Raw genomic sequence first — 25,954 nt, 5'->3', positions numbered from 1 at the left:
AGATGTTTGTCCTCAAGTCACATTTACGCATCCACAGTGGAGAAAGACCATATGTGTGTGACCAGTGTGAGAAGACTTTCACCCACCTGAGTAGCCTTAAGACGCACATACATACCCACAGTGGACAAAGACCATATGATTGTGACCAGTGTGGGAAGACTTTCACTCAGATGTCTGTCCTTAAGTCACACCTACTCATCCACAGTGGAGAAAGACCATATGACTGTGAACAGTGTGGGAAGACTTTCACCCACATGTCTATCCTAAAGTCACACTTACGCATCCACAAGGGAGAAAGACCATATGACTGTGAACAGTGTGGGAAGACTTTCACCCAGATGGGTAACCTAAAGAGACACCTACACATCCACAGTGGAGAAAGACCATATCACTGTGAACAGTGTGGGAAAATGTTCACCCAGATGAGTGGCTTTAACATACACATACGTGTCCACAGTGGACAAAGACCACATTACTGTGAACAGTGTGGGAAAACATTCACCAAACTCAATGGGCTTCAGGCACACCTACGTGTTCACAGTGAAGAAAGACCATATCATTGTTACCAGTGTGGGAAAACTTACACCCATACGAATGGGCTTAAGGCACACCTACGCATCCACAGAGGAGAAACACACCGAAACAGTTTGAGTGTTACCACTGTGAACAAAGATTCTTGCCACACTCTGCTCTCTCCTACCATCAACACAGATGTGAATCATCATCTGGACCCAACAGTACCTCAGCATCAGATGACAAGAAGAAACACAGTGTCTGAACCAGCTTCACCAACTTCTTCTGACAAGAACATCAAACTTAAAAACCTCCAGATCTGGCTTCATAGAGTCCAGATATAAGGCACACCTACAGGGGTTGGACAAAATAATGGAAACACCTTAAAAAAATCAACAAAATATAATTTAATATGGTGTAGGTCCGCCTTTTGCGGCAGTTACAGCCTCAATTCTCCGAGGTATTGATTCATACAACTTGTGAATTGTTTCCAAAGGAATTTTAAGCCATTCTTCAGTTAGAATACCCTCCAACTCTTTTAGAGACAATGGCGGTGGAAATCGACGTCTTACTTGAATCTCTAAAACTGACCATAAATGCTCAATAATGTTGAGGTCTGGGGACTGTGCCGGCCATACGAGATGCTCAACTTCATTAGAATGTTCCTCATGCCATTCTTTAACAATTCTAGCTGTATGGATTGGGGCATTATCATCTTGAGGTGAAGGTGTTTCCATTATTTTGTCCAACCCCTGTATGCACCCACAGAGGAGAAAAAGCATAACACTGTGACCAGTGTGGGAAGGCTTTCAGAGCCTTATTTGCATGATGTTCTCACTGTCACGTTCACCACAAGAACTTGATGTACCCATGTGATAAGTGCACGAAGATCCTCTGGTCGTCCAACTTTTACAAGTGTCACCAACAGACTCATACTGGACAGAAGCCTTACCTGTGCATATTTTGTGACAGATCTTTTATCACAGGTTCACAATGTACCAAAGAAGAATGTGCCAAAACTTTCCACAAAGGACACAAACTGAACATACTGCTACTTATTGACTTTGTGGACATTTGATCAGTCACTTGTTGTTGTCATTCTGTTGCTGGTTGGGGTTCTCACCTGTTCATTGTTCACAAATGAAACCAACTACTCCTGTAACAATTTTCCACAATTGTTCTCTGCAGTTTAAGTTCAAGAAAGGCAACACCGCCACAGTTATAAAATGAGAGAAAGCAAAGTATTGCAGACCACCTTTCTTTTTTCCAAATTTTACTTTTATTATGTGTATCCAACATACTATGGTGAGATTTTTATACTACTTTTTACAAAATTTAATTTTTATGGCATGTAAAGTTTGGGACGTGGAGATTTTAGGCATTTGATCTTTTACCAAGAATTTAGTGTTTTTTGGGGTTTTTTTTGTTTTTTTGGTGGTTTTACTTGGAACTGGATAATGAAAATTACAGAAAGTAAAGATATTTATACCTACTTTAAGGTACTTTTTACAAAATGTTTATAAATTACAGATAACTATGTGATCTTTGCATGTTTTTTTCTTTGATCCATTACCGACAGCTATCTTACTTGCACTAAATATTATAATAAGCCATTCTGAGCACATGGTTCCATAACATTTAAGCTTACCAAGCGTACACAAATATGAATTAACATCAACTTATGTATTGATGAAGAACAGGGTGCGTCAGAATTACTCAAATTTATTCCCTTTTTAGAAATTATTAGGTAAATGTAACAAACATTGGGCACATGTCCAACAGAAATTTTGGTTCCAGTGAATTATCTACAATTTTTTAAATCCAGTTTCCTTCAAAAGGTCCTCACAAGAATGCCAATGTAATTTCATGGCCTATAGGTACCTATTGGAAGTAGTGGTTTGATTCTCCTGCTATGCAGAGTTGTGGCTTCCTCACACTCCTACCAAATGAGGTTGTGAATTGGGTGGAGGCTTCTGTGTCTGACTTTATCTGATCGACTGAGTGTTTGAGTTCCCTCCTGAGGAGATGATCAGTTTGATTGAAGTTCCAGCAGAGTGGACAAACTCTTGTTAGCAATGAGAAAAGAATAAAATTAAGGTACTCAATTTGGCCTTTTTCTTGTATTAGCTATGTTGTATATAATAAAGTTGTAATTGGAAACTTACCTGATTTTTTTTCTTCTAACAAAATACTCTGTACTTTTGAGACTATTCACCCTTTGCACGTTATGTTATGCTCTGTTCATGCCACAAACGAGCACCATGACGGACGGCAGAAGTGCCTGACTGCACACTGGACAGCAAACCGGCTAATATTAAATTTGATCTGAACGTTCTTGTTTATGTTTGTTTTTTAACTCTGCTTTACACATACAGTGGTCACACACAACAGTTCCATCCTTCACAGGCACCCATGGTTTCAGCTGGGTTACAGACAGAGCCTGGATATGATGGACCTGATATTACAGATAGAGCAGGGTCTGTATCGATAGCATATTAGCGCCACCAAATGCTAGCTAGGTGGCTAGTGGGTCAACTACTATAAGCCACTCTGTTCCAGTGGCTGTCATAAGTAGCCTTCAATATTAGCTCTGTTGTTGTAGTGGCTGCCTTTGTACCAGCTACACTATGTTTTATGTCCTACTGTTATTGTCATTGTGCTGTTCCATATGTTCTAGTGGTGGAACTGTAACTGTTACTGTGTGTAGATAGTAGAAAGGCAGACACTTCAACAACAGAGCTAATACTTTAGGCTACTTACGACAGCCACTAACATTATTACACAATGTTAGTTAATTAGAGCTGCATTTGGTTACAGTCTATTTGAGTTTGGATGGCATGCTGGGGTAAACATGTTAAAAACATACACAGCTAGCTAGCTAACATTAGCTGTATCTTTCCTTTACCATTATGAGATACATTCCTCTGCCGTGAGCGCAGTACAGCGACTCAGTAATCTAACCAGAGACTAAGAATTGGTAGCATCCAGACTTTTGTCTGCTTTTAGATCAGCACCTGTGTATGGGGACACTCCATTTATAACAGAATGGTACAGATCGTGTGCTTTAAACTCCGGTAGACTGGAGGATTTTGCTAGCTCCGTAAACACATCAGGAGGGAGGAGGTATGGGTCGGTAGCTAGCCCTGCTATCGCTACCTTTTCCAAATAGCGTTGTTTGTGCCGTCTGGTAAGGTGAGCCACTTTGCAGGACAACTCCAAAACTTTATTTTCATTGCTGGTAGCCATAATCTGTTGCTCATTCGTTTGTTTGTTGTGTTGCTTTTGCTGTCTACCATGGCGCTGCACCCCTAGTCATGTGATAACTGTGACGTCGGTGCAAAGGGTCAATAGTTCAGTGGTTCACACCTTTTTTATCACCTGACCCCATCGTAACATCACAGACTTCTTAAGTTGTTGTTGTTTTTTTTTTTTATCAATTACTTGAAATTTCAATCAACCCCATTTGAATTCCAGGTGACCACATGTGGGGTCCCGACCCCAAGATTGAACAACACTGCTATAGTCGGTTTTGATCTGTTACTCAGTGGGCAATTTGATTCGTTACTTTCTTTTGCCCCTAATGAAATTTTAATTATAGCACATTTTTGCTACATCAGCAAGTGGTGTCATAGAAACACATATTAGTTAACATATTTTAGTGTATTTTATGTGAAGTTTTTTTGGGAATAGGGCCTTTTATCCATTTGCTTAAGTAAAAAAATAAAAAATAAAAAAAAATTTAAAAAAAAGATCTTTTATCTGTGCTTGTGCTAGGAAAATGAAAGATACAGCCACTGTGGCCACATTAGTAGAAATGAGCATAGCCACAAAAAGCCACAGCCAGTCTGGATCCCTGCAGCGGGGCACGTAGTGGATTGCGGTGATGAGCATAGCTCCCCCAGGAAATTTTGGGAAAAATGAAGTCTTTTTCCTGCATTCTGGTGCATTTTGAGCTCATGTAATATGTTCAATCTGGCTTCAGTTTCATACAAAAAAAATTAACTTAAGTCAACATTTTCATTTAAACTATTTTTATTTCTAATCTAATGTATAGCAAAACAATAAATGATAGACCTATAAATACAATTATTCTGACCACTGATGTACATGAGATTCAATATAAAACTAGAAGCACTCGGAGAGCGCAGACCTCCGCCAAGGCTGATCAGTGGCCCCCCCACCCCCGATCACCACCAAAATGTAATCATTTCTTCCTTATCCCATTTCCAACAAACCCTGAAAATTTCATCCAAATCTGTCCATAACTTTTTGAGTTATGTTGCACACTAACGATCAGTGCCCCCCCCGTGGGCCCCCCCACCCCCAATCACCACCAAAATTTAATCATTTCTTCCTCATCCCATTTCCAACAAACCCTGAAAATTTCATCCAAATCTGTCCATAACTTTTTGAGTTATGTTGCACACTAACGGACAGACAAACAGACAGACAGACAGACAGACAGACAAACAAACAAACCCTGGCAAAAACATAACCTCCTTGGCGGAGGTAATAAATTTACCAGTGGAATGAGCGTTTCTCAATTAATCCACCAGGGGGCGCCACTCTTAATTAACCATACTGGACAAATACCACGAAGAAGAGTAAAGTTTTTTGAGAAGAAGAAAGTCAGTAATAACAAACATGGACACAACACTCCTGTGATACTAATATTGCAGCGTTTTCACTGGTAAGGTTTAAAAGCGAAGCTTCAGCAGGTAGGGAAAAGAGAAATGAGCCAGAAGTTTCGTTTTCACTTCCGCTGGCGGCGGTCTGCACCGCTCCGTATGCCCAGTGGTATTCTCCATCTGTGTACGCATCCGCCAGCACCTCGAAAACAGATGGAATGTATGCAGAGGATGGACAGAACACTCTGTCCGTATCTGTCTGTGTCTTTAATGTTACTTGCAGTCAGCATTACTTTTATCACCGTCATTTCTTTTTGAAAAATCTCCACAAGCTGACATTGCTTCTCCACAGCGTACCTGCTGCACTTAACTGTGAATGTCACGCTGCCATAAGTGGTAAAATACCTTCGCCACTGTGGCTACACGGGTTGAAAACAACTTCGCCAACCAGGAAAATGCATTGCCAATGGCGATGTGGCAATAGGCTAGCACAAGCCTAGTTTATTTGATCTGTTACCATGCTTATTCTGCTTTTTTTTTTTTTTTTTTTTTTTAAGCCACAAAAACATAATTTAAATAAATCATTATTCTTGCCATATCAAAGTACTGATAAATATGTATCAAAATATGTTTTTTGTTACTTTAGGTTATTTAGTTGAAACAGTATACTCATTTGAAGAGCAATTTTTTTGGATCCGTTGCCGCTTGACCAGGCCCATTTGGGAAATATATCAGCGCCTATCACAAGGTGAGCCACAAAACTTCTGTTAAGAACCACTTTCTAAATCAGATCCGTATCCAGAATGTAACTGTATTTCTAATGTTGTCATGATGAGGTTTTGTATTGACAGGTGAATTGTCTGGTGTGTTTCTGGGGGACAGGGGGTCTACCTGCCAGCCTTTTCTCCTGACACCATACACAGACCCCCAGGAACCACAGCAGGCCTACAGTCATGTCCATAACAGGACAAGGGCCAGGATCCAAATGACCTTTGACCTCCTGAAGGAACGCTTTCACTGTCTTCACCACTTAAGGGTCAGCCCTTTGAAGTCATGTGGCATCAATGTGGCCTGTGCTGTCCTCCACAATGTGGCCTGAGGAAGGACTGGGACCCGCTCTAGAGTGCATCACACATGGGGCCTGATTTACTAAGATCGCAAATAACGGGCGCAAATGTGCTTGCTCCCGCTAAAATATGCGCGTGCTATTGATTTGCGTGTCAGGGGTGATCAACTAAGATTGCCTGCACAAATGACAACAGGCGCAAAGTGTCAGAGACCGCCCTATTTAAATCAGGATTTTGTGTGCGCTACTGGTTGTCCTCATGGAGACAGTGCGCTGTAAAAACTGCTCTGGGATATGCCAGCACTCATAAATATGAAGTTGCTCTTTTTCCACACAGAGGGGTGAATGGGCATTTCTCTGTTGTAGTTTATCGGTGGTGAAGTGTGTTATTAGTGAAATAAATACTTTCTCTCTTTATGTCACTCTGTATAGTGAATGAAAACTTTTAAGTCCTTTGGCATGAGAGAAAACCCTCCACATCAGTGCTTATATAGAAGGTCCAGGAGCCCAGTCACAACACCGTGGACATCACTGTTTGTTTGTGTGTGTGTGTGTGTGTGTGTGTGTGTGTGTGTGTGTGTGTGTGTTTTGCGTTTTGCAGTGTTGTGCAGTGTTGTGCGCAGCGCGCGCGCGAGAGAGACATCTCTCAGTAGTTGGTCCTGGCCTAATGTGATGTGCCACTGGTGGAACTGGGTGTGAGGGGCAGGCCTATAAAGTGGGGGTCATATGTCTCAAATTATTATTATTTTTTCTTCCATCATTCCAAAAATGTTGATTTGATCAGAACAGACTGGTTTTCTGCATTGTGCCCATGCGACTCCTCACCACAACTGCAGCCAGTTTTGCGTGAAGTTAAAACCTGCCTTTCAGACGTGCTAAATATAGATGCAAAATCAGCCACCGCAATCAGTTTCAGGTTTGGTAAATGACATTGCATGCGCTAAATAAATATTTACATTTACTCCTCCCAATAATTTTGCGCGTTCTGGCAGAAACACCCATATTGAATATTCATCAGGGCAAACATGCTAAATGGGTTGCATGAGCTATTTTGCCCATTTGAGAGGTGCAAATCTCGATGCACCCTGTTAGTAGATAAGCTTCAATGTGTTTTTGCAGCACAGTCAAGTTTGCACATGTTTTTACACACGCAAACCTTTAGTAAATCAGACCCATGGACTGGGACAATCCTGCCATCTTCCCTGATGACCACAGTGGTCAGCTGGTCAGGGACCCATATGTGTTCAATTATTTTAGTTAACATGCATGATTTAAGTTAAATATGTCCCGCAGTGGCAGAGGAATTGGCTTTTTTATTCAATTTAAATTGATTTTGCCTCTTATGATGTTGTGTTATATACTGTGTGTATACTGTGTGTATACTGTGTGTACTGTGTTGCAGGTATGCTACTGCATCCACTCATTTGTCTGTTCATTCATTGTATATGGATTTGTCCTGCATTTATTTCAGTGTGCAGACATGTGGGCTATATTCTATACAGACCTTTGATTGTGTATTAATGCTGCATTCCAGGCCATATTTTGAGCCCGTAAGTCACAACTTCAAACCACGACTCACGACTTTGTAACGTTCCAGGCAAGTCACGCCAAACTGCATGAGCGCAAGGAAGTGTGGTAGCTAGATGTAAACAAACCAGCATGGTGGACTGTACGTTATGCTCATTTATAATCATTTCTATCGCCAAAGGTGTTTGCTCCTTGGTTATTTGAGGGAAACAGAGGAGGGAAAAACAGTGCATAAGGCAAGAGAAGCTGTTCTACCTTTTATGTTATGTCATTTGTATATTTGGATATGTATTTGGTATTAATTTATTCTTGCACTCCATGGACTGAAAACTAGCTAACACTAGAACAGCTGCTGATTAAGCAGAACATTTGCAGATAAATAATGTCAGAGCAGTACCTTGTTTTAATAAACAATTCGCATAAACACTGCGTCCATGGGGGCTGCCATTGCTACATGACGTCAGAACTCGGAACTGGGAGTACATCGATCTAGTACGAGTTCATGGGTGGGAAGTCACAGGTTTGACTGCCATTCCAGTGCATTTTCACCGGTAGAAGGTTGGAAAAACATGAGTTACGAGTGGACTAAAACGCAGCATTATTCTTCTGTTCTATCATATGCTTTGATTCTGTGTTTTCTATCTTGTAGAGTCATTGTGTGACTTCAGTGAGTTTACTTGCTTTGATTGATCCTTATTCAATAAAGGAACATCATGTTACTCTTTGTGTATTTATATTTAGATGGTATATGTAGTCTATGGGAAACTGTCAATTATCTAATGATTGCAAAATCATCTAAAATCATTTATCTAAAATTATTGAAATTCATGATCACAAATGTTTAAATAATGACAGTGGGTCTAGTTACTGTGATTCCATTGTGTGGAATAACTATTGGTTTCCATTTGTGGTGACTGCTGACTGAGATAAGGGATGAGATTAAATAGATCCTGGAACTTAGCCTGGTCTGGAGCAGGCTAGCTCCACAGAATAAATCTCCATGGTAACTTATGTCATAACATATCCTGCTTTCCACTGTCCCGTTTTTGTCCAATTGGATCACGAATAAATTGAGCCAGAATAACCAACATATCCTGGCTTAATCCCTCATCCTAGTTTTGTGCAATGTGCCCCAGGTCCAAGGTGTGCCCCCTAGAGTGAGTGGGGGGTGTCAACATGCTGGAAGAGGTTGAGGCAGTCCAGTGTTTGAATGAAGTCGGCAGCCATGGGGGAGGAGGGATTATCCATGTGGATGTTCAGGTCACCAAGTATGGTAATGTTGGAGGATGAAGACCAGAGTAGGGTGAGGAGATCATGTCTGTCTGTGATGAAGGCTGGGTGTGGTTTAGGTGGGCGGTAGATAAGAAGGATGTTGATCTGAGAAGGTTTGGATGAAAATGGTAGGAATTCAAATGATGACACATTAGGTAGAGACAAACGTGTAAGCTTCAGGACATCATGTTAAATAACTGCTAGAGCACCCCTCAAGCCAGTGCTGTCTTCCCTCTGCAGGTAGCCGTATCCAGGACACGCTTCATTTAAGGAGACATCCCCAGGTTGGTGCAGGTCTCAGTAAGGCACAGCAAATCAATATCCTTCTCCAGAATATGATCATGTATCAGACAGGCTTTCTTGGTTAGGGACTGTGCCTTGAAAAACTCCATTTTTATTTTGAATTTAGCAGAGATCCTCTGAAGTGGTGGAAGCAGGCTGGAACCCACTCCTCCATTACCCTTCCAGGGCAGTTTTGTGATGTTTCTGGTGGTACAACTCCTTACAGCAGCTATGCTCTGATGACGCTTATGAGCTGCAACGGAAAGACCGACAGACCAAAGGGTTTTTTTTTTCTTGGTTTATGCAAACTTTCTTTATATATATACGCTACCAGTCAAAAGTTTTAGAACACCCCAGTTTTTCCAGTTTTGTATTGAAATTCAAGCGGTTCAAGGCCAATGAACTGCCAGACGTAAAAAAAAAAAAAAAAAAAAAAAAAAAAAAAAGGTAAGGTTAAACCAAACTGAAAAATAACGTACATTTCAGAATTATACAAAAAGGTGAACAAGAAATGGGTTAACAACTTATAGCAGTTCTGCACCAATGGAGGTTGATCAAGTCTCGAAAGTTGGTGCTACCAATTCCTACAGGTGTCCCAACGTTTCTTAATTACTTACAACCCCCTCTGTCTGCATAAAAGTAGTGTTGGAACACACTTTGGTACCATACCGTTGTGAGCATATAGTAGTATGTGTGTGTGTGTATTTATTTATTTTAATGGAATAAGCCATACAGATAGCAAGTAATGAGACCATTTACAAAAAAATTAAATAATGTACAAAAATACACAGAAAGAGAAAACATGTCACTGAGTGTCTCCTGTAATCAAAACTAAAGGTGGTGCAGTCAAATCTTGCATGTGTGACTTTTTTTTTTTTTTTTGGCCAGGCAGTGTATATAAATAAAGTTCTAAATATACAAACATATGTAGCTCTGAATATGTAGACCAAATATACATATTAAAACACTCTATTAAGACAGAATTAAAACAGCAGTTTGTACAATATGTTAGACAACATATTATCAAAATTATAATTAAGGAAATGTGCATAAATAAGTGTGAAAATGTGCTATTAAAAATCATGTGATTATAATGAGGCAAAGATGGTTAAATGTAAACCATGCAGAGACTTTTAGAGTATACTGTGAAATTTGTCCACTGTATTTTTCATCCAGCTAAACCAGAGGTCATCAACACGGTGCTCATGGGCACCAGGTCACCGGCGGGGACCACGTGAGTCGCCCACTGGCCCGTTGTAAAAATAGAACTAGTCCAGGTGTCTCCCAACACGTGGCTCGTGTGCTACCGGTGTCTCACGAGGCCCTTTGCAGTTACTCACCAAAGGGTCAATGTTGATTCATCACTAGGTAGAACAGGTCTAAATTTCCACCCAATCAAAATTACAAGTGTCCTGCCCCCCTTCCAATGTGAAATGGTTAACTAGCTGTCAATCAAACTTTTGTGCTGGTTTGCTGTCTGTCATTGGAGAGGGGTGGGGCCTGGGGGTAGCAGGATGAGCCAGGTGCCAGGCAGGTAGTGGGTTTGGGTTAGCCCCGCATCAATGTCATCAGAGCCCAGTCACTCCAGTAAGAGTAACTCCTTCATCACCATAACCTGTTGGAAAACAGTCAAACAATGCAAGAAACTAAACGTGAGTCTATGTTTTAATAACACTTAAACACCCAGTGATACACATGATAACACATCAAATCAAGACAAAGTCATATTTCACTGATACAGACGTGACAGTAACAGAACCTGAACTGATAACTGGAAAAAGTTACATTTAGAAGTAACTGAACAAATAATCTGTGGATACCGTTAAAGGGTGATTATGGTAAATACTTTCGTCTCGCGTTTCAGGTCCACTTTATAATTAAAATAAAACAAGCCGATAAAGTAGAACATAGAACAACATTACATGACAAAATATTGTTGTTGCAAAAATGAAGAAACAATGACTTTGGGATGGTCTCAGGGAGTCTCTCTGATTCTTTATTCAACAGGGGTTTTATATAGAAACATTACACAAAATTTGCACATCCTTTCTACCATAAAAGGAATGGTGTTGCACTTTTTGTGTGCATGACAGACCTCCTTTGCCAAATATGATGTTACCAGATTAATGACTTTGATTTCCGTTCCCATCCTCAGGTCAAGCTGACCTGCACACACACTCTGCTTTACCAGAAATTGCTCAATCTCAGGAAACAAAGACACACACATACACACACACTTAAGGCTTATCAAAACTTTACATGTGACACTGGACAGATGGTGGTACTGTGAAAAACACACAATATTAAAGTATTCTTTTTAGTTTAAATTCCATAATTTAAACGTCAACCTATTTTTCCCACAATGTTTGTATTGGTTCCATTGATGTCCTGAACTTTATATCAAGTGGTTCTTCTTTATCACACATTCATCAGCAGTTCAACAAATTTTCAATTAAATCAAACACATTCTGCAGGTCAGGGTTAGACCAGCATAAAAATGTGATACCAATTTGATGTGAAGGAAAACACTGGACCGGACCAGTACCAGATTGGACCACTAGAGGGAGCACTGACATGTTGCATGCTGTCATGTCTGCTTTGATGGTGGTGAACTTCCTCCTCAACTGGAATGTGATCTCCTTCATGTTATTGGCCTCAGTTTGGGACTAAACCACTACCAGCTCATCAGTCATTCTGTCTCATCCGTATGATGTTCATCATGTTGTTTATGACTGATGTAAAAACCACATAAATTCAGGACTCTGACACCTTCAACCAATGGTATTCTTCAGGTTATGCAACAGTTAATTCACACATGCACAGTTGGTGGTAAAAAAAAAAAAAAAGGAGTAGAACATTTCGGGGGATGAACTTAAATTGCACAGAACTGTGGAAAATAGTTGCAGGAGTAGCTGGTTTCATTAGTGAACAATGAACAGGTGTGAACCACAACCAGCAACAGAATCACAACAAGTGACTGATTAAAAGTCCACAAAGTCAATAGAAGTAGTATCCCCATTGAAACCACGTCCTTGTTGAACTACACTAGCTGAACTTTACACATTGTGGCAGGTTGAGGTTCTGTAACGTCACTGTTTTGTGAAGGTGGTGCATTAGAACACACTTCTTTACTCTGAGGACAATAAAACACAGCTTTCAGTCTGGAGTTTGTCTTCACATCTGGACTCTATGGAGCCTGATCTGGAGGTTTTTAAGTTTGATGTTCTAGTCAAAAGAAGTCGGTGCTGCTGATTCAGACGCTGTGTTTCTTCTTGTCATCTGATGCTGAGATACTTTTTGGTCCAGACATTGATGATTCACATCTGTCCTGATGATAGGAGAGAGCGGAGGATGACAAGAATCTTTTTTCACATCTGCAATGCTCAACCTGTTTTAGTGTGTTATGACACTGATTGTTTCTACTAGTCTCTAGAGCCTTACTTTTTGTACATTTGTTCAGTTTTTGTCCTTTGTGGAAATTTTTTGACATATTCTTGTTTGGTAAATTGTGAACCTGTGTGTGTCACAAAATGTGCACTGGTAGGGTTTCTGTCCAGTATGGGTCCGTTGGTAACGCCTGTAAAAGTTGGACGACCAGAGTATTTTCGTGCACTTATCACCGGGGGACATCAAGTTCTTGTGGAGAACTTGACAGTGAGAAAATAATGCAGACAAAGCTGTGAAAGCCTTCCCACACTGGACACAGTTTAATGGTCTTTCTCCTCTGGATGCACAGGTGGGTTTTAAGCCCACTCTGGCTGGTGAAAGCCTTCCCAAACTGATCACACTTTTATGGTCTGTCTCTGCTATGGATGCGTAGGTGTGTCTTAAGGGCAGACAGTTGTTTGAAAGTCTTCCCACACTGGTCACAGTCAAATGGTCTTTCTCCTTTGTGGATACGTAGGTGTGTCTTAAGCCCACTCATTTGTGTGAAAGTTTTCCCACACTGTTCACAGTGATAAGGTCTTTCTCCGCTGTGGATGCGTAGGTGTGTCTTAAGGCTATTCATATGGGTGAAAGTCTTCCCACACTGGTAACAACCATATGGTTTTTCTCCGCTGTGGGTGCGTAGGTGTGTTTTAAGCCTATTCATTTGAGTGAAAGTCCTCCCACACTGGTCACAGTCATATGTACTTTCTCCGCTGTGAATGCGTAGGTGTGTCTTAAGGTTATTCATGTGGGTGAAACTCTTCCCACACTGGTCACACGCATATGGTCTTTCTCCTCTGTGAATGCGTAGATGTATCTTAAGGTGATTCATTTGAGTGAAAGTCTTTCCACACTGATCACACTCATATGGTTTTTCTCCTCTGTGGATGCGTTGGTGTCTTTTAAGGGTAAACAGCTGGGTGAAACTCTTCCCACACTCATCACACTCATATGGTCTTTCTCCTCTGTGGACGTTTAGGTGTTTCTTAAGGTTATCCATGAGGGTGAAAGTCTTCCCACACTGGTCACACTCATATGGTCTTTCTCCACTGTGGAAGTGTAGGTGTTTCTTAAGGTTACCCATGAGGGTGAAAGTCTTCCCACACTGGTCACACTCATATGGTCTTTCTCCACTGTGGACACGTAGGTGTCTCTTAAGGTCATTCATGCGGGTGAAAGTCTTCCCACACTGGTCACACTCACATGGTCTTTCCCCACTGTGGATGCGTAGGTGTCTCTTTAGGATACTCACGTCAGTAAAAGTCTTCCCACACTGGTCACACTCATATGGTCTTTCTCCGCTGTGGCTGCGTAGGTGTCTCTTAAGGTCATTCATTCTTATGAAAGTCTTCCCACACTGGTCACATTCATGTGGTCTTTCTCCACTGTGGATACGTAGGTGTCTCTTAAAGCTACTCATGTCAGTGAAAGTCTTCCCACACTGGTCACAGGTGGGTCTTCTATCCATGTTGGCTGGAATCAGGTGATCTTCGCCAGATACAACTTTTAGGTTTCTCTTAAAATCCACCTTTGGCTTCTTTCTACATCAAAACACAAAGACAAAGAAGAGGTGGTCACTGAAATGCAATGGAATGGAACAGAACAAACACATCTCTTCAGGATCAGATTAAGCGGATAGACAAAATTAACTAGTTAGGTAATTACCAGGGCATTTTGAAGACAACCAATATTTGATGGTTTCTCCTTAAGAGATGTGTTTCCTGTATGAGACCAGAAAATAACAGAGATATTGAAAGATGCTTGAAAAATGTCAGGTTCTCTCTGGTGTTGGCAGATTCTATAAATAGTTAAAGAATCACAAAACACTGTAAAAACTTGTTTAGTTTGGTCATTGAAAGTAAAGTAAGATCAATTCAATTTATTATTAGGGCCCAAGTGTTGAGAATTAGCTGCAAAGGCCCTATTGTATATGAAATGTTTTTATTATTACCTCCGCCAAGGAGGTTATGTTTTTGCCAGGGTTTATTTGTTTGTTTGTTTGTTTGTTTGTCTGTCCGTTAGTGTGCAACATAACTCAAAAAGTTATGGACAGATTTTGATGAAATTTTCAGGGTTTGTTGGAAATGGGATAAGGAAGAAATGATTAAATTTTGGTGGTGATCGGGGGTGGGGGGGCCCACGGGGGGGGTCACTGATCAGCCTTGGCGGAGGTCTGCGCTCTCCGAGTGCTTCTAGTTATTATTAGTTTATAGTTTTGTAGGAAGTTTTGAGGGCCTGAATATGTGAGAAAACTCAATACTCTTATTCTACAAGTGAAAATTGATGCAGATCCAACACTGTACTAATGAGTTCATGAAACAATTTGTTTCATGACGAAACCTCAGAACTCGTCATGTTGCCATGATCATGAGATCATGTAAGGTCACCAACTTGAATGGATTGAATCATCAACTTGTTAAGGCTTTTCTGACCAAATTTGAGATGCAGATGTTCAACATGCAAATCAAAACACCAAAACATTTATTGGTACTAATAGGTGGCACTAGGAGTCAGATTCAATATTGTCATGTCATTATGTTCAGGGTGTGACTCAGAGGTCGCGTTAACTGAAAATATTCCGTCATTGATGGATTTTTTAAAAAAAGATGATAGATGATTCTGAAGGCTGGTCATCATTTTGACAGATTAAAATACTGAGGGTAATCTACCAAAGAAAGTTTTCACACAACACTGTGAACAGAACCCGTTCACGGGATCACTGGTCTGTCTCTCTCTTGTCAAGGCATCAAAGAGTCTATAACAACATCCTACAGCACCTGTATATAACCCTACAGCACCTCTATATAACCCTACAGCACCTGTATAAAACTTGGGGTGTAAGAAAATATCGGTTCTGCAATATATTGCAATATTTCATTTCACAATACTGTATCGATATTTTTAGGTATTTATTCAGATGCAGATTTTGTGGAGGTTCATTTTTTTTTTTTGTTTTTCTTTTTTCTTTATATTGTATTTATTATTATTTAACACTGTTTTATTAAATAATGTTAGTTCCTTTGTTGGGATTGCACAAAAATAATGTTATGATGTTAGTTCCGAACTAATAGAATATGAACATTTGAACAGGATCTTAAACTGTAATGTCTATAAAACATCATTTAAGTTTTAACATATGAAAATTTTGTGATATAGCATTAGATCCTGTTGTGATCAAATAAACATGTGTTTAGTATTTGTGCAGATTTCTGGTGTAATTCCATTCTTCCAGGAAATAATCATTTTAAAAAAAGAAGCAAACAAAAAATTGCCTTTTTAACAGCGTCATGATATATCGTGATATTTCTTATCGTGATTGTAGTATTGTGATTTGTATCGTATCGCCTGATTTTTGCCAATACACACCCCTATATATAACCCTACAGAACTTTACAAGATGACAAATTCTGTGGCATCACTCTCACGCAGGCAGAAAGACCTTTTTGAGTACATTGCGGAGGTGACTATATCTATCAAAAAAAAAAAAATTCCCCTTGGAGCAAGTGGGCATCATTACTGACCTTGACACTGTGCTCAACGCATCTGGCTATCCAGCTGCTGACAGTGCATTGAAAAGCTACGGAATGGAGGCCTTGGAGCACATCTGTGACCACTACAGCACACAGACAGCTGCAGCTGAGCCACTGGTGTAGAAGGAGCGCACGCTGTGGGATTTCCTCATAGTGAATAGAGTGCTCAGAGGATCTGGGAATCCCACGTTCAGAGGGTCTCGCCAACTTCTGATCGTTTCTCTGGGAGAAATGTTCCCCTACTTTAAAAGTCTGACTGAAGTAAAAGATAAAAGCTTAAAAGCTTATGTTACCCCACGACCACTCCGCTCGTCTAGGGAATGTTGTCTGGTAGTCCCGAGACCTTGCACAAGACAATCCAAGCTCTTATCAATGGGTCGTTCCACGTTGGTGGAACGATCTACCTTTCACTACGAGACCAGGGGCGTCCCTCCTATCTTCAAGAAGGTCCTGAAGACCCAGCTCTTCAGAGAGCACCTCCTTTCCTAGAACTTTCAAACATTCCATTTTAAATGTATTATTGTGTTTATTCTGTTGTTTTACTTGGTATTTTTATTTCACTGTTTTAATTGTACAGCTGTTTTTATGTCTTTTTAATCTATTCTTGTATTTTAGTCTATCATTTTGCTTTTGTATTCTTCTGTATGACACTGTTTTTAATTGTACAGCTGCCTTATGTCTTTAATCTATTCTTGTATTTAATTCTTTTATTTTGGTTTTCCCCTGTAAGTCGATTTGGAAAAAAGCGTCTGCCAAATGCATAAATGTAAATTTAAATGTAAATGAAGTGGCGCTGATAATTCCACTCTCCAGTGTGGCAGCGGAGAGGGGTTTCAACTTTCAGAACTAAATCAAAACAGCCATGAGAAGTCATCTGTCTGAGGCCAAAGTGCAAAACCTAATGACAATCACCTCTGCAGCGATATCCCTTGATGGGTTTAATTACGAACAAGAAAGCACTCAGTTTAAGTCCCTGAGGACCAGGAGGAAGGTTTGAGTTCATGATAGGCTGTACAGCAGATCAACTGAGTTCAGTGTTGTTGATTTCTTGTAAATGATTTATTTGTTAAATGTATTCATCCAGTTCTTTAAAACTGCATTGTTCATATTTTACCGTTTTTGCACAATGGCCACTGTCACTGTTGAAAAAACAAAAGAAGAAAAAATGCACGTAAGATCGCTCTGTATCAGTGGTGTAGTCCAGGGTATACACCAGTACGCGGCATATACCTACTTATTTTTCAGTCATTGCGTATACCCTCTTCTAAATCCCCCCTAATGCGCATCATTCAGTAGCATCTGAAGCCAAATCACCCACTTTTTCCCCTCGGATGGTGAAGTCATGACCCTCCCTACTCTGCCTTTAATTGGCTACTTGCTGCCTTCACTGATTAGACTGGTTAACTTTAAGCATGAGGACTGATGAGCCAATCAGAAGCAGCGTAGGGCCGGTCATGCGAGGAAAATATTGCTAACTAGTGTTGGCCACCTCTGGAACCTGATTGGAAACCTCAGGTGTCACCCCAGTTGATTGACAAGTCACTGCACGTCTCATTGAAAGATGTGCGATTATTGGAAATGTGAACGAGAAAGGCAGAATAAACATCTTTCAAGTGAGTGACACATATCGAGAAAACCTACTTTAATGGAATACATAAACTGTGGAGTAGGCTAATGTTATGAAAGGCTAATGAAATGAAAGGCTAACATTATCCTATGTTCACCTCATGTTGAATACATTTACATTCATGCAGCTGCTTGTGTGACCAGTAAAACCTACAAACCGCTCTTGATCAAGTCATGATAATTATATAATAGTGAGCAAATACTGCTGATGGATTTTTGGGTAAACAAGAGTAGTCTGACATGTCACTGTTTCTAAAACAAGGTGTTTTCTGGGCTACTTTTTTTTTCTTTTTTTAAAAAAAGGCAAAGTATAAGTATACCCACTTCTCCAGGGACCACTACACCACTGCTCTGTATATAACTGTTAACATCAGAGAAGTTTTAGAACATTAAATACTACTAAATATGTGTCACTATCATTAAAAATTAAATTTGAAATGACGGATAATAATGTGTTATGATGGCATTTTTACGATCCTGTCCGTCAAAATGACAGACAATAAAAATGTCTAGCGTAACCTCTGGTGTGACTCTTATCATACATGTGAAGCCATGATTATATAAATATGTAAATAATATTTAATTTTTAAGTAAAAAAAAATCTTCACATGTATATATATATATATATATATATATATATATATATATATATATATATATATATATACATACACACACACACACGCAATATACCATATTTCTTATTTTCCTCTTTATATTTTCATTTTCACTCATTTCATTTGTGGTTTTTCTACCTGTCTTTTTTCTCTGTAATTGCTTGTTGTATGTTGCTGCTATTAACTGTGAAATTTCCCGATGGGATAAATAAAGTCTAATCTTATCTTATCTTACTTGAGCTGACTGAACAAAAAATTGTTGAGTTATAACAGTTTGTTTTTTCTTGTCGCCGCGCCCTGAACTACAGTGACCCTGAAGGGCAAACCACAATGACAAATCGCAAAGTACACAAGAATAAGAAAGGCACAAAAGAAAAAAACACACACAAGAAAAAGAAAATCACACAAACAAGAACAAGGCCCTACTGGAAAAGGTAGGTACCTGCTGTCACCAGGATCTGGATGCTGATTGGACTGTCTTTCTGACAGGTGGGAAAACCTAAAGTTAATATTTAAATATGGCTACAGCCGAAGAAATTATCAGGGATTATTTTGATGCAGGGCATACTTATGCAGTAGGACCTTTTTCTTGTTTGCATGATGTTCTTTTTCTTGTGTGAGTTTTCTGTCCTGTGTGCCTTTCTTTTTCTTGCGTGCTTTATGATTTGTCGTTGTGGTTTGCCCTTCAGGGCCACCGTACTGAACACATCAAACAACCACCACTCAACATTTCTTTTGTTTTTTTTTTTCCAACTGTCTTTTTCTTGGACATTTTTCCATTTTAACGACATGGAGATACAATAATACAGCAAAATAGATAGACTAAAATATGACAAAAATGGGGCCATCTTGACAGTTCACCAGATCCAAATTATACACTTAACAGTTGGAAAAAGGAATGTAAACCAGCAATTACTGTAAACTCTGATTCAGGAACCATTTCTAGTTTTCCAGTATTTTTCACATTTTTTAAAAGAATGTCTCAAAGAAAAAGTTATATTCCCCATAATGTGGACTTCATGTATTCCATCTGTTCATTCTGAAAGTGTCAGTTATTCAGTGGGTTCTAACCTTCTACTACCTACTGATCTGAAAGAGCTCTTAGTTCCATCCAGTCCACCTACAGTTGTGGAATAGATTATTATCCCACCCTTGTTTCTTCAATTTCTTGTTCATTTCAATGCCTGATACAACTAAAGGTACATTTGTTGAGACAAATATAATGATAACAACAAAAATAGCTCATAAGAGTTACATTTCAGAGCTGATGTCTAGTCATTTTCCATGGTTTTCTTGATAATAACCAAAATCACTTCAGTTCTGACATAGATAGCTATGGCATTGTAATGCCAAAAACAGTGCTTTTAGGCATTTCATGTTTTCTTTTCTGTCTATTTTAGTCACATGATACACACAGGCGTTAGTACTTGATTGCGTATCCATTGTTTTTGATGACTTTGATGGTCTAATAATTTTTTCTGCGACTGTAGAGCACTGCACTGTCAACATGCAGGCTCGGTGGGGGTTCCTAGAATCTCTAAAAGTAGGACGGGAGCTAGAGCCTTCAGCTATCCAGCTCCTCTATTGTGGAATCCTGCCTCGGTCCAAGTGGAGACACCCTCTTTACCTTTAAGACGGTGGGTTCATCCACTAATTTGTTTTGTTGATCTGGTCTGCACTGGTGGGAGAGGACGCTGGCATAGGGTTGTAATAATGTCATGGTGTTATGATTAATCACGATTTTGGACATCACGGTTCATTAACCATCAAGGCTGCTAAAAACTGTCTCATAAAGTACAGCAGATTAAGAATGGAACCAAAGACACACTAATATGTGCTTCCCACAAGGAATGAAAGCAATGTTAAACAAGTGCTGCATTCAACATTCCATGAGTGAAAATGGCAGAGAAGGAACAAGATGACCATTCTGTCTCTATCAGCTTTTTGGACGTATTTCTGAATTGTCCTGACAATAATAATAATAATAATAATAATAATAATAATAATAATAATAATAATAATAATAATAATAATAATAATGATACACTTGTATAGCGCTTTTTGGAAACTCAAAGACGCTGGGGAAACCATCAGAAGGTAGAGCAGGTCGTCCAATAACTGAAGGGTTGGCTGTTCGAATCCCGCTCTGTCCTAGTCAGTCTGTTGTGTCCTTGGGCAAGACACTTCACCCTCCTTGCCTCCAGTGCCACTCACACTGGTGTATGAATGTGTATGAATGTTTGGTGGTGGTCGGAGGGGCTATAGGTGCGAATTGGCAGCCACACTTCTGTCAGTCTGCCCCAGGGCAGCTGTGGATACAGATGTAGTTTACCACCACCAGAGGGGGAATGTGAGAGTGAATGAGTATTTGGGTCAATAATGTAAAGCCCTTTGAGTGGCCAAAAAAGCGCTATAGAAATCGAATCCATTATTATTATGTTGAAAAAAAAAAAGTGACTAAAAAAGGACGGAAATGCACGTTAGATCCGTGAATAAAACTGGAGAAAAGCAGCTTGGAAAGGTAAACATATTTACAGGCATTTAAAGGACACGCAAGATCTATTCTCCACATTAACAAAATAGAAAACACAAGCTGGTGGTAAACAGAAGTGTAAAACCTTACAGCGCCTGGTATTCATAGGAAGTCAACCACCCAAGTACTGACCAAACCCAAACCAGTTTAGCTTCCAAAATCAAACATGTTCAGGGTGGTATGGCCATAACTACCAAGCAGAAACACAACAACACACTTTATACTTTCAGCAACACCGTCACAATGACCCTGCTCTTTCTTCGACACATACAAGAACATTGGATGAAGATGAGTTTTAAGAAGAATTTAGAGCAAAAAACTTTCACCAAACTACTTTCTTGTTAAATAAAGCATCATATGTTTAAAGACCTGCGAACCATCCAAAATCTAAAATCTCGAATTTCTCTTCATTTTCCGCTGGTCTCAATGCAGGCACAAGTGATACTTGTAAATGAAGTCAATGTGTTGTTGACTGTATAAAGGGTGTTTTTGTGTGATTTACTGACACTTATGGCCATATCACCCTGAACACGCCCAATCTCATGTGCTCTTGGAAACCATATAGGGTTAGACCTGGTTAGTACTTAGATGGTAGACTATCTTGGAATATCTCGGAACTGAAATCCGTCAAGTACCTCACACCACATTTTTGGGTGTTGTTCTGGATGAAGGTCTTAATTGGAATAGCCATATCAATCATGTATGCAAAAGATCAATGAAGATGCTTGGTATACTGAGAAAAGTTTGTCCCCTGATTCATCACTCTGCTCACTTGACTTTGTATTATAGTTTTCTGTTTCAATATATGAATTACTGCAATATTGTCTGGTCAGGAACTTATCCAACTTATTTTAGCAAACTCTTGATAATCCAGAAGAGATTCCTGAGAACAATCTCACTGTCTAGTAGATACGAACCATCTGCACCAATTTTTAGGAAATATTCAATACTACCCATTCATGAACTCAGTGTTTATCACTCATGTTTATTTGTGCACAAGTTTATCAATAATAAGCAAGATCTTCCGGACACTTTTCATAATTTTTTTTAGTTTTTCATCCGATTTACATTTATGCTCAACTAGACATAGCGACAATCTTCATTTACCCTTCTGTCGAACATCTGGTCATCAATTTAATATTTTATTTAGAGGTCCTAAATTGTGGAACAATCTAGACCTGTCTCTAAAGTCTATATTGTCATTTGCATCTTTCAAAAACTCACTGAAAAAACATCTCCTGTCCTGACTTTTTCAGTATTTTCTATATTGTTACTTGTTGTTTAATTATTGTTTTCTTATGTTTGTACATTCTATTTTTTAATTATAGTAGATGATGGGAGTGGAACTCTGTACAAGCCCTTTGGGCTTCGTTCCCTCCCTGCACTGTTTTTATTGTGCTAAATAAATACAAATACAAATACAAATGTATAAGGGTGTTTTTGTGTGATTTCCTAATACTTATGGCCATGCCACCCTGAAAACACCCAATCTCCTCTCACCTTGGAAGTCAAATAGGGTTGGGCCTGGTCAGTTCTTGAGTGGGAGACTGTCTTGGAATACCAGGTGCTGTAAGCTTCTTTTTCTTGGGTTTGTTTGTCAAATGCATTTTATATGATGGTAAACTGATATAAACTGGATGATGTTCACAATTCAAATGTAAAGGCAGGGTGGACACAGCCACCACAAAAAACACAATGTCCTATGTTGAAAAAACGTTATTAAAAAAGAATGGAAATGCACGTTAGATCCGTGAATAAAACTGGAGAAAAGCAACTTAGAAAGATAAACATATCTACAGGCATTTAAAGGACACGCAAGATCTATTCTCCACGTTAACAAAGTGGAAAACACAAGCTGGTGGTAAACAGAGGTGTAAAACCTTACAGCACCTGGTATTCCCAGGCAGCTTCCCAGCCAATTACTAACCAGGCCCGATCCTGTTTACTATCCAAGGTCAGACATGGTCAGGGTAGTATGGCTATAAGTTACAATCACACAAAAACATACTTTATACATTCAGCGACACCCTCACAATGACCCCAATCTTTCTTCAACACATACAAGGACGTTGGATGAAGGTGAGTTTTAAGAAGAATTTAGAGCAAAAAACTTTCACCAAACTACTTTCTTGTTAAATACAGCAGCATAATGTTTAAAGACCTACGAACCATCCGAAATCTAAAACCTCAAATTTCTCTTCATTTTCCGCTGGTCTCAATGCAGGCACAAGTGATACTTGTAAATGAAGTCGATGTGTTGTTGAATGTATAAAAGGTGTTTTTGTGTGATTAGCTGATGCTTATGGCCATACCACCCTGAACACACCCAATCTCATCTGACCTTGGAGGCTAAGTAGAGTTGGGCCCTGGTTAGTACTTGGATGGTAGACTGCCTTGGAATACCAGGTTCTGTAAGCCTCATTTTAGGTTTTGTTTGTCATATGCATTTTATTTGTTAGTAACCTGATATAAACTGGATGATGTACACAATTCAAATATAAAGGCAGGGTGGACACAGCCACCACAGCAATGACAACATCCTATGTCCTAATATATTTTCAATGTGAGCTCACTTTTGTTTCCATAGAGTTTGTGTTCGCTACAGTCATCTACGCATCTTCAGGCTACCATATCGCAACCCATTCACAACAATCTGGCTGCATAGCTTTTGTGGAGTAAGGCCATTGTTTTCCAGTTCAGAGTGTCAGACAAGCTTCGGGAGGTTGAACTTGTGAACTGATACAAGAAAACATGCTCTGTTTGATCACAAGGCAAACTGCATAAAGTAGTCCGATGCGCCTGTAGAGACGACAGCCCACATTCAAACAGGTAATTACAGTTCGAATTCGAACCTTTCATCTCATGTGCGAACGAATGTACGAAGTTCAAATAAAGTGACAGCCCTAATAAGTACTGTTGTGAAAGGAATTTGTGCAAAATAATACTAGTAATCGAAAAACCAAGATTATTTCTCTGACAATAATCGTAGCACCAAAATCTCTAATCGAACCTCTGTGCTGGTGCTCTCTGTTTGCCACTTCTCCTAACCAAAACCAAAATGTTTTGACTACTGAGCGACCGCTTTATGATTTATCTTTTATCTTTCAACTATCTTTTGATGTTCCAGTAAGATCCTTTAACCGTGCAGCTAGACTACCCAACTGCCTCTACCTGTTTCCTGTGGAAATGCTGTGGACCTGCTAAGTTCCACCATCAACACCGACTCCAACCTGCCTTTCTCTCTGTTGATGGTAGGAGTGTCTTCCCCGTCATTCTTGCTGATGTCCAGCTCCCTGATGAAGGATGGTTCAGTGTCTGTCTGCCAGCTGTCTCTCTGGTTGTCTTGGCTGTTTCTGCCTTTTAGCCGCCTGCTCCTCAGCTGTCAGCAAGCTCCCATGGTTTGGCTGCACCGAGCAGACAGTGCTCCCTTCACGTCTGATAGAGGATATTAATTTCATAGATAAAATGCACTAACTAAATCATACATGGTGCCCTCACATTCAGTCTCTTCTCTTGAGAGCTGAAACGATTAATCGACTCAAAGTGATCCAAAAAAAATTATTCAACCACAATTCTCCTGAATCAAAGCTTTGTTTCCTTCATTTCTCTGCTGTTAAACATTGGTTCCACTGTTGTGTTTCACACAGATGCTTATTGTGAAGCACAAAGAAGCTTCAATTCAGGAAAACTGCAATAGAATATTTCCCTTCACTCAATTCGAGTCGATTAATCAAATCATGAATTTTTGCATTTGCTTCAAGCACCTAACTGATTAATCATTTCAGCTCTACTTCCCTTTATCATTAAAATAAAAAAATCTGTCCAAAGATTATCCTAAAGAGATTATCGCCAGGATTCGAACCAGATACCTTACTCTACCCATATCACCAAAAGCTAAAGAAACACATTTTAAAACCTTAAATAATATCTATCCTTGTAATGACTTTCTGAGACAAAGATTCAACATCGATAAAAACAACTATGTTTTTTGTGACTATGACACTGACACTTTAGAACAACTAGTTTTTAAAATGCACTTATACCAGAGTGTTTTGGGAAGCATTTCAACACTGGATATCTGAAAAAGACATTCAGTCACCCAAGCTGAATACCAAGACATTAAGTATGGAGTTATAATACAAAACACAAAACAGGAAATGATCTATAACACCTTCATTATTATTGTCAAAGAGTTTCTCCACAGATGCAGATTCATGAAGAGCCACCCACTGTTCTTAGTTTATATGAATGAGATAAGAAACTTTAAAAACACTGAAATGTGTCAAAACCAAACAAGCCTTGACTGTTTATAACAATCTGAATGTACTGAGTTATGATTAGACCTCTGGCTTTTATTTTAGTTACTTATTTTATTTTTTTATATGTATACTGTTCTACAGAAATGTGCTGTAAATGCTCAGTCTGGAAAATAGTATTTTTCTATGTAAATCTTTTGAATGTTATCCCAGAATGTGATTAATAAAGTTGTAGAAAAATAAATCCTATCAGTGAGTTCTCTCAGCTCCATAGTTCTAACCTGCTGCCTCCGTTTCTCTTCTCCGTTGCCGGTTTCCCACTCACTCCCCCTCCCTCCCTCCCTCCCTCCCTCCCTCCACAGTTTTCTCCTGTGCTGTTCTATCCAGTCGGACTGTGGAACACTTCACTCTGCCGTGGGACTCTCCTTCACCTGGTTGGGGGTCTGCTGCCTGGGGCTATCTCCGGACTAATGGTGCGATCGATGTTCAACTCCTCTGTCTCCAACTGCTCAAACTCAACATTCGCTCCATTCCATCAAAACAATACGGGCTCCTATTCAGACCTCCTTCTATCGATAGAGGGTCACGGAGAAACTTCATTTCCACACAACCTGTCGGCTCTGACGCCATTCGACCCCTCTTATCTGGTCTGTTGGACTCTCCGTCGCAGTTCGT

At 39.6% G+C, this 25,954-nt stretch overlaps 3 protein-coding genes and 2 pseudogenes across 5 annotated transcripts in view; 4 read left to right on the top strand and 1 right to left on the bottom strand.

Annotated features, from left to right (window-relative positions):
• The window catches only part of LOC115436295 (zinc finger protein 239-like), a 304,587-nt gene that overhangs the window by 233,709 nt on the left and 44,924 nt on the right, over positions 1–25,954 (top strand). The window lies entirely within an intron of this gene.
• The window catches only part of LOC115436289 (zinc finger protein 569-like), a 237,241-nt gene that overhangs the window by 188,220 nt on the left and 23,067 nt on the right, over positions 1–25,954 (top strand). The gene's annotated exons all lie outside the window — the stretch shown is intronic.
• Positions 12,214–25,730, bottom strand: LOC115436320 (zinc finger protein 239-like). Its single transcript, XM_030159166.1, has 2 exons — positions 25,629–25,730; positions 12,214–14,258 (listed from the first exon to the last, which is right to left on the bottom strand). The coding sequence occupies exon 2, from the start codon at positions 14,183–14,185 to the stop codon at positions 13,079–13,081; it is 1,107 nt and encodes a 368-aa protein (XP_030015026.1). The 5' UTR covers positions 14,186–14,258; positions 25,629–25,730; the 3' UTR covers positions 12,214–13,078.
• Positions 22,481–22,599, top strand: LOC115436496 (uncharacterized; annotated as a pseudogene).
• Positions 23,322–23,441, top strand: LOC115436470 (uncharacterized; annotated as a pseudogene).

Source organism: Sphaeramia orbicularis, chromosome 16 (genome assembly GCF_902148855.1).
Source record: "Sphaeramia orbicularis chromosome 16, fSphaOr1.1, whole genome shotgun sequence".
NCBI lineage: Eukaryota > Metazoa > Chordata > Actinopteri > Kurtiformes > Apogonidae > Sphaeramia > Sphaeramia orbicularis.
This window is presented reverse-complemented; position numbering and strand designations above follow the sequence as displayed.

Bases quoted from the DNA above. Each gene is read 5' to 3' on its own strand.
- LOC115436320 (XM_030159166.1), bottom strand. From the start codon at position 14,185: ATGGATAGAAGACCCACCTGTGACCAGTGTGGGAAGACTTTCACTGAC.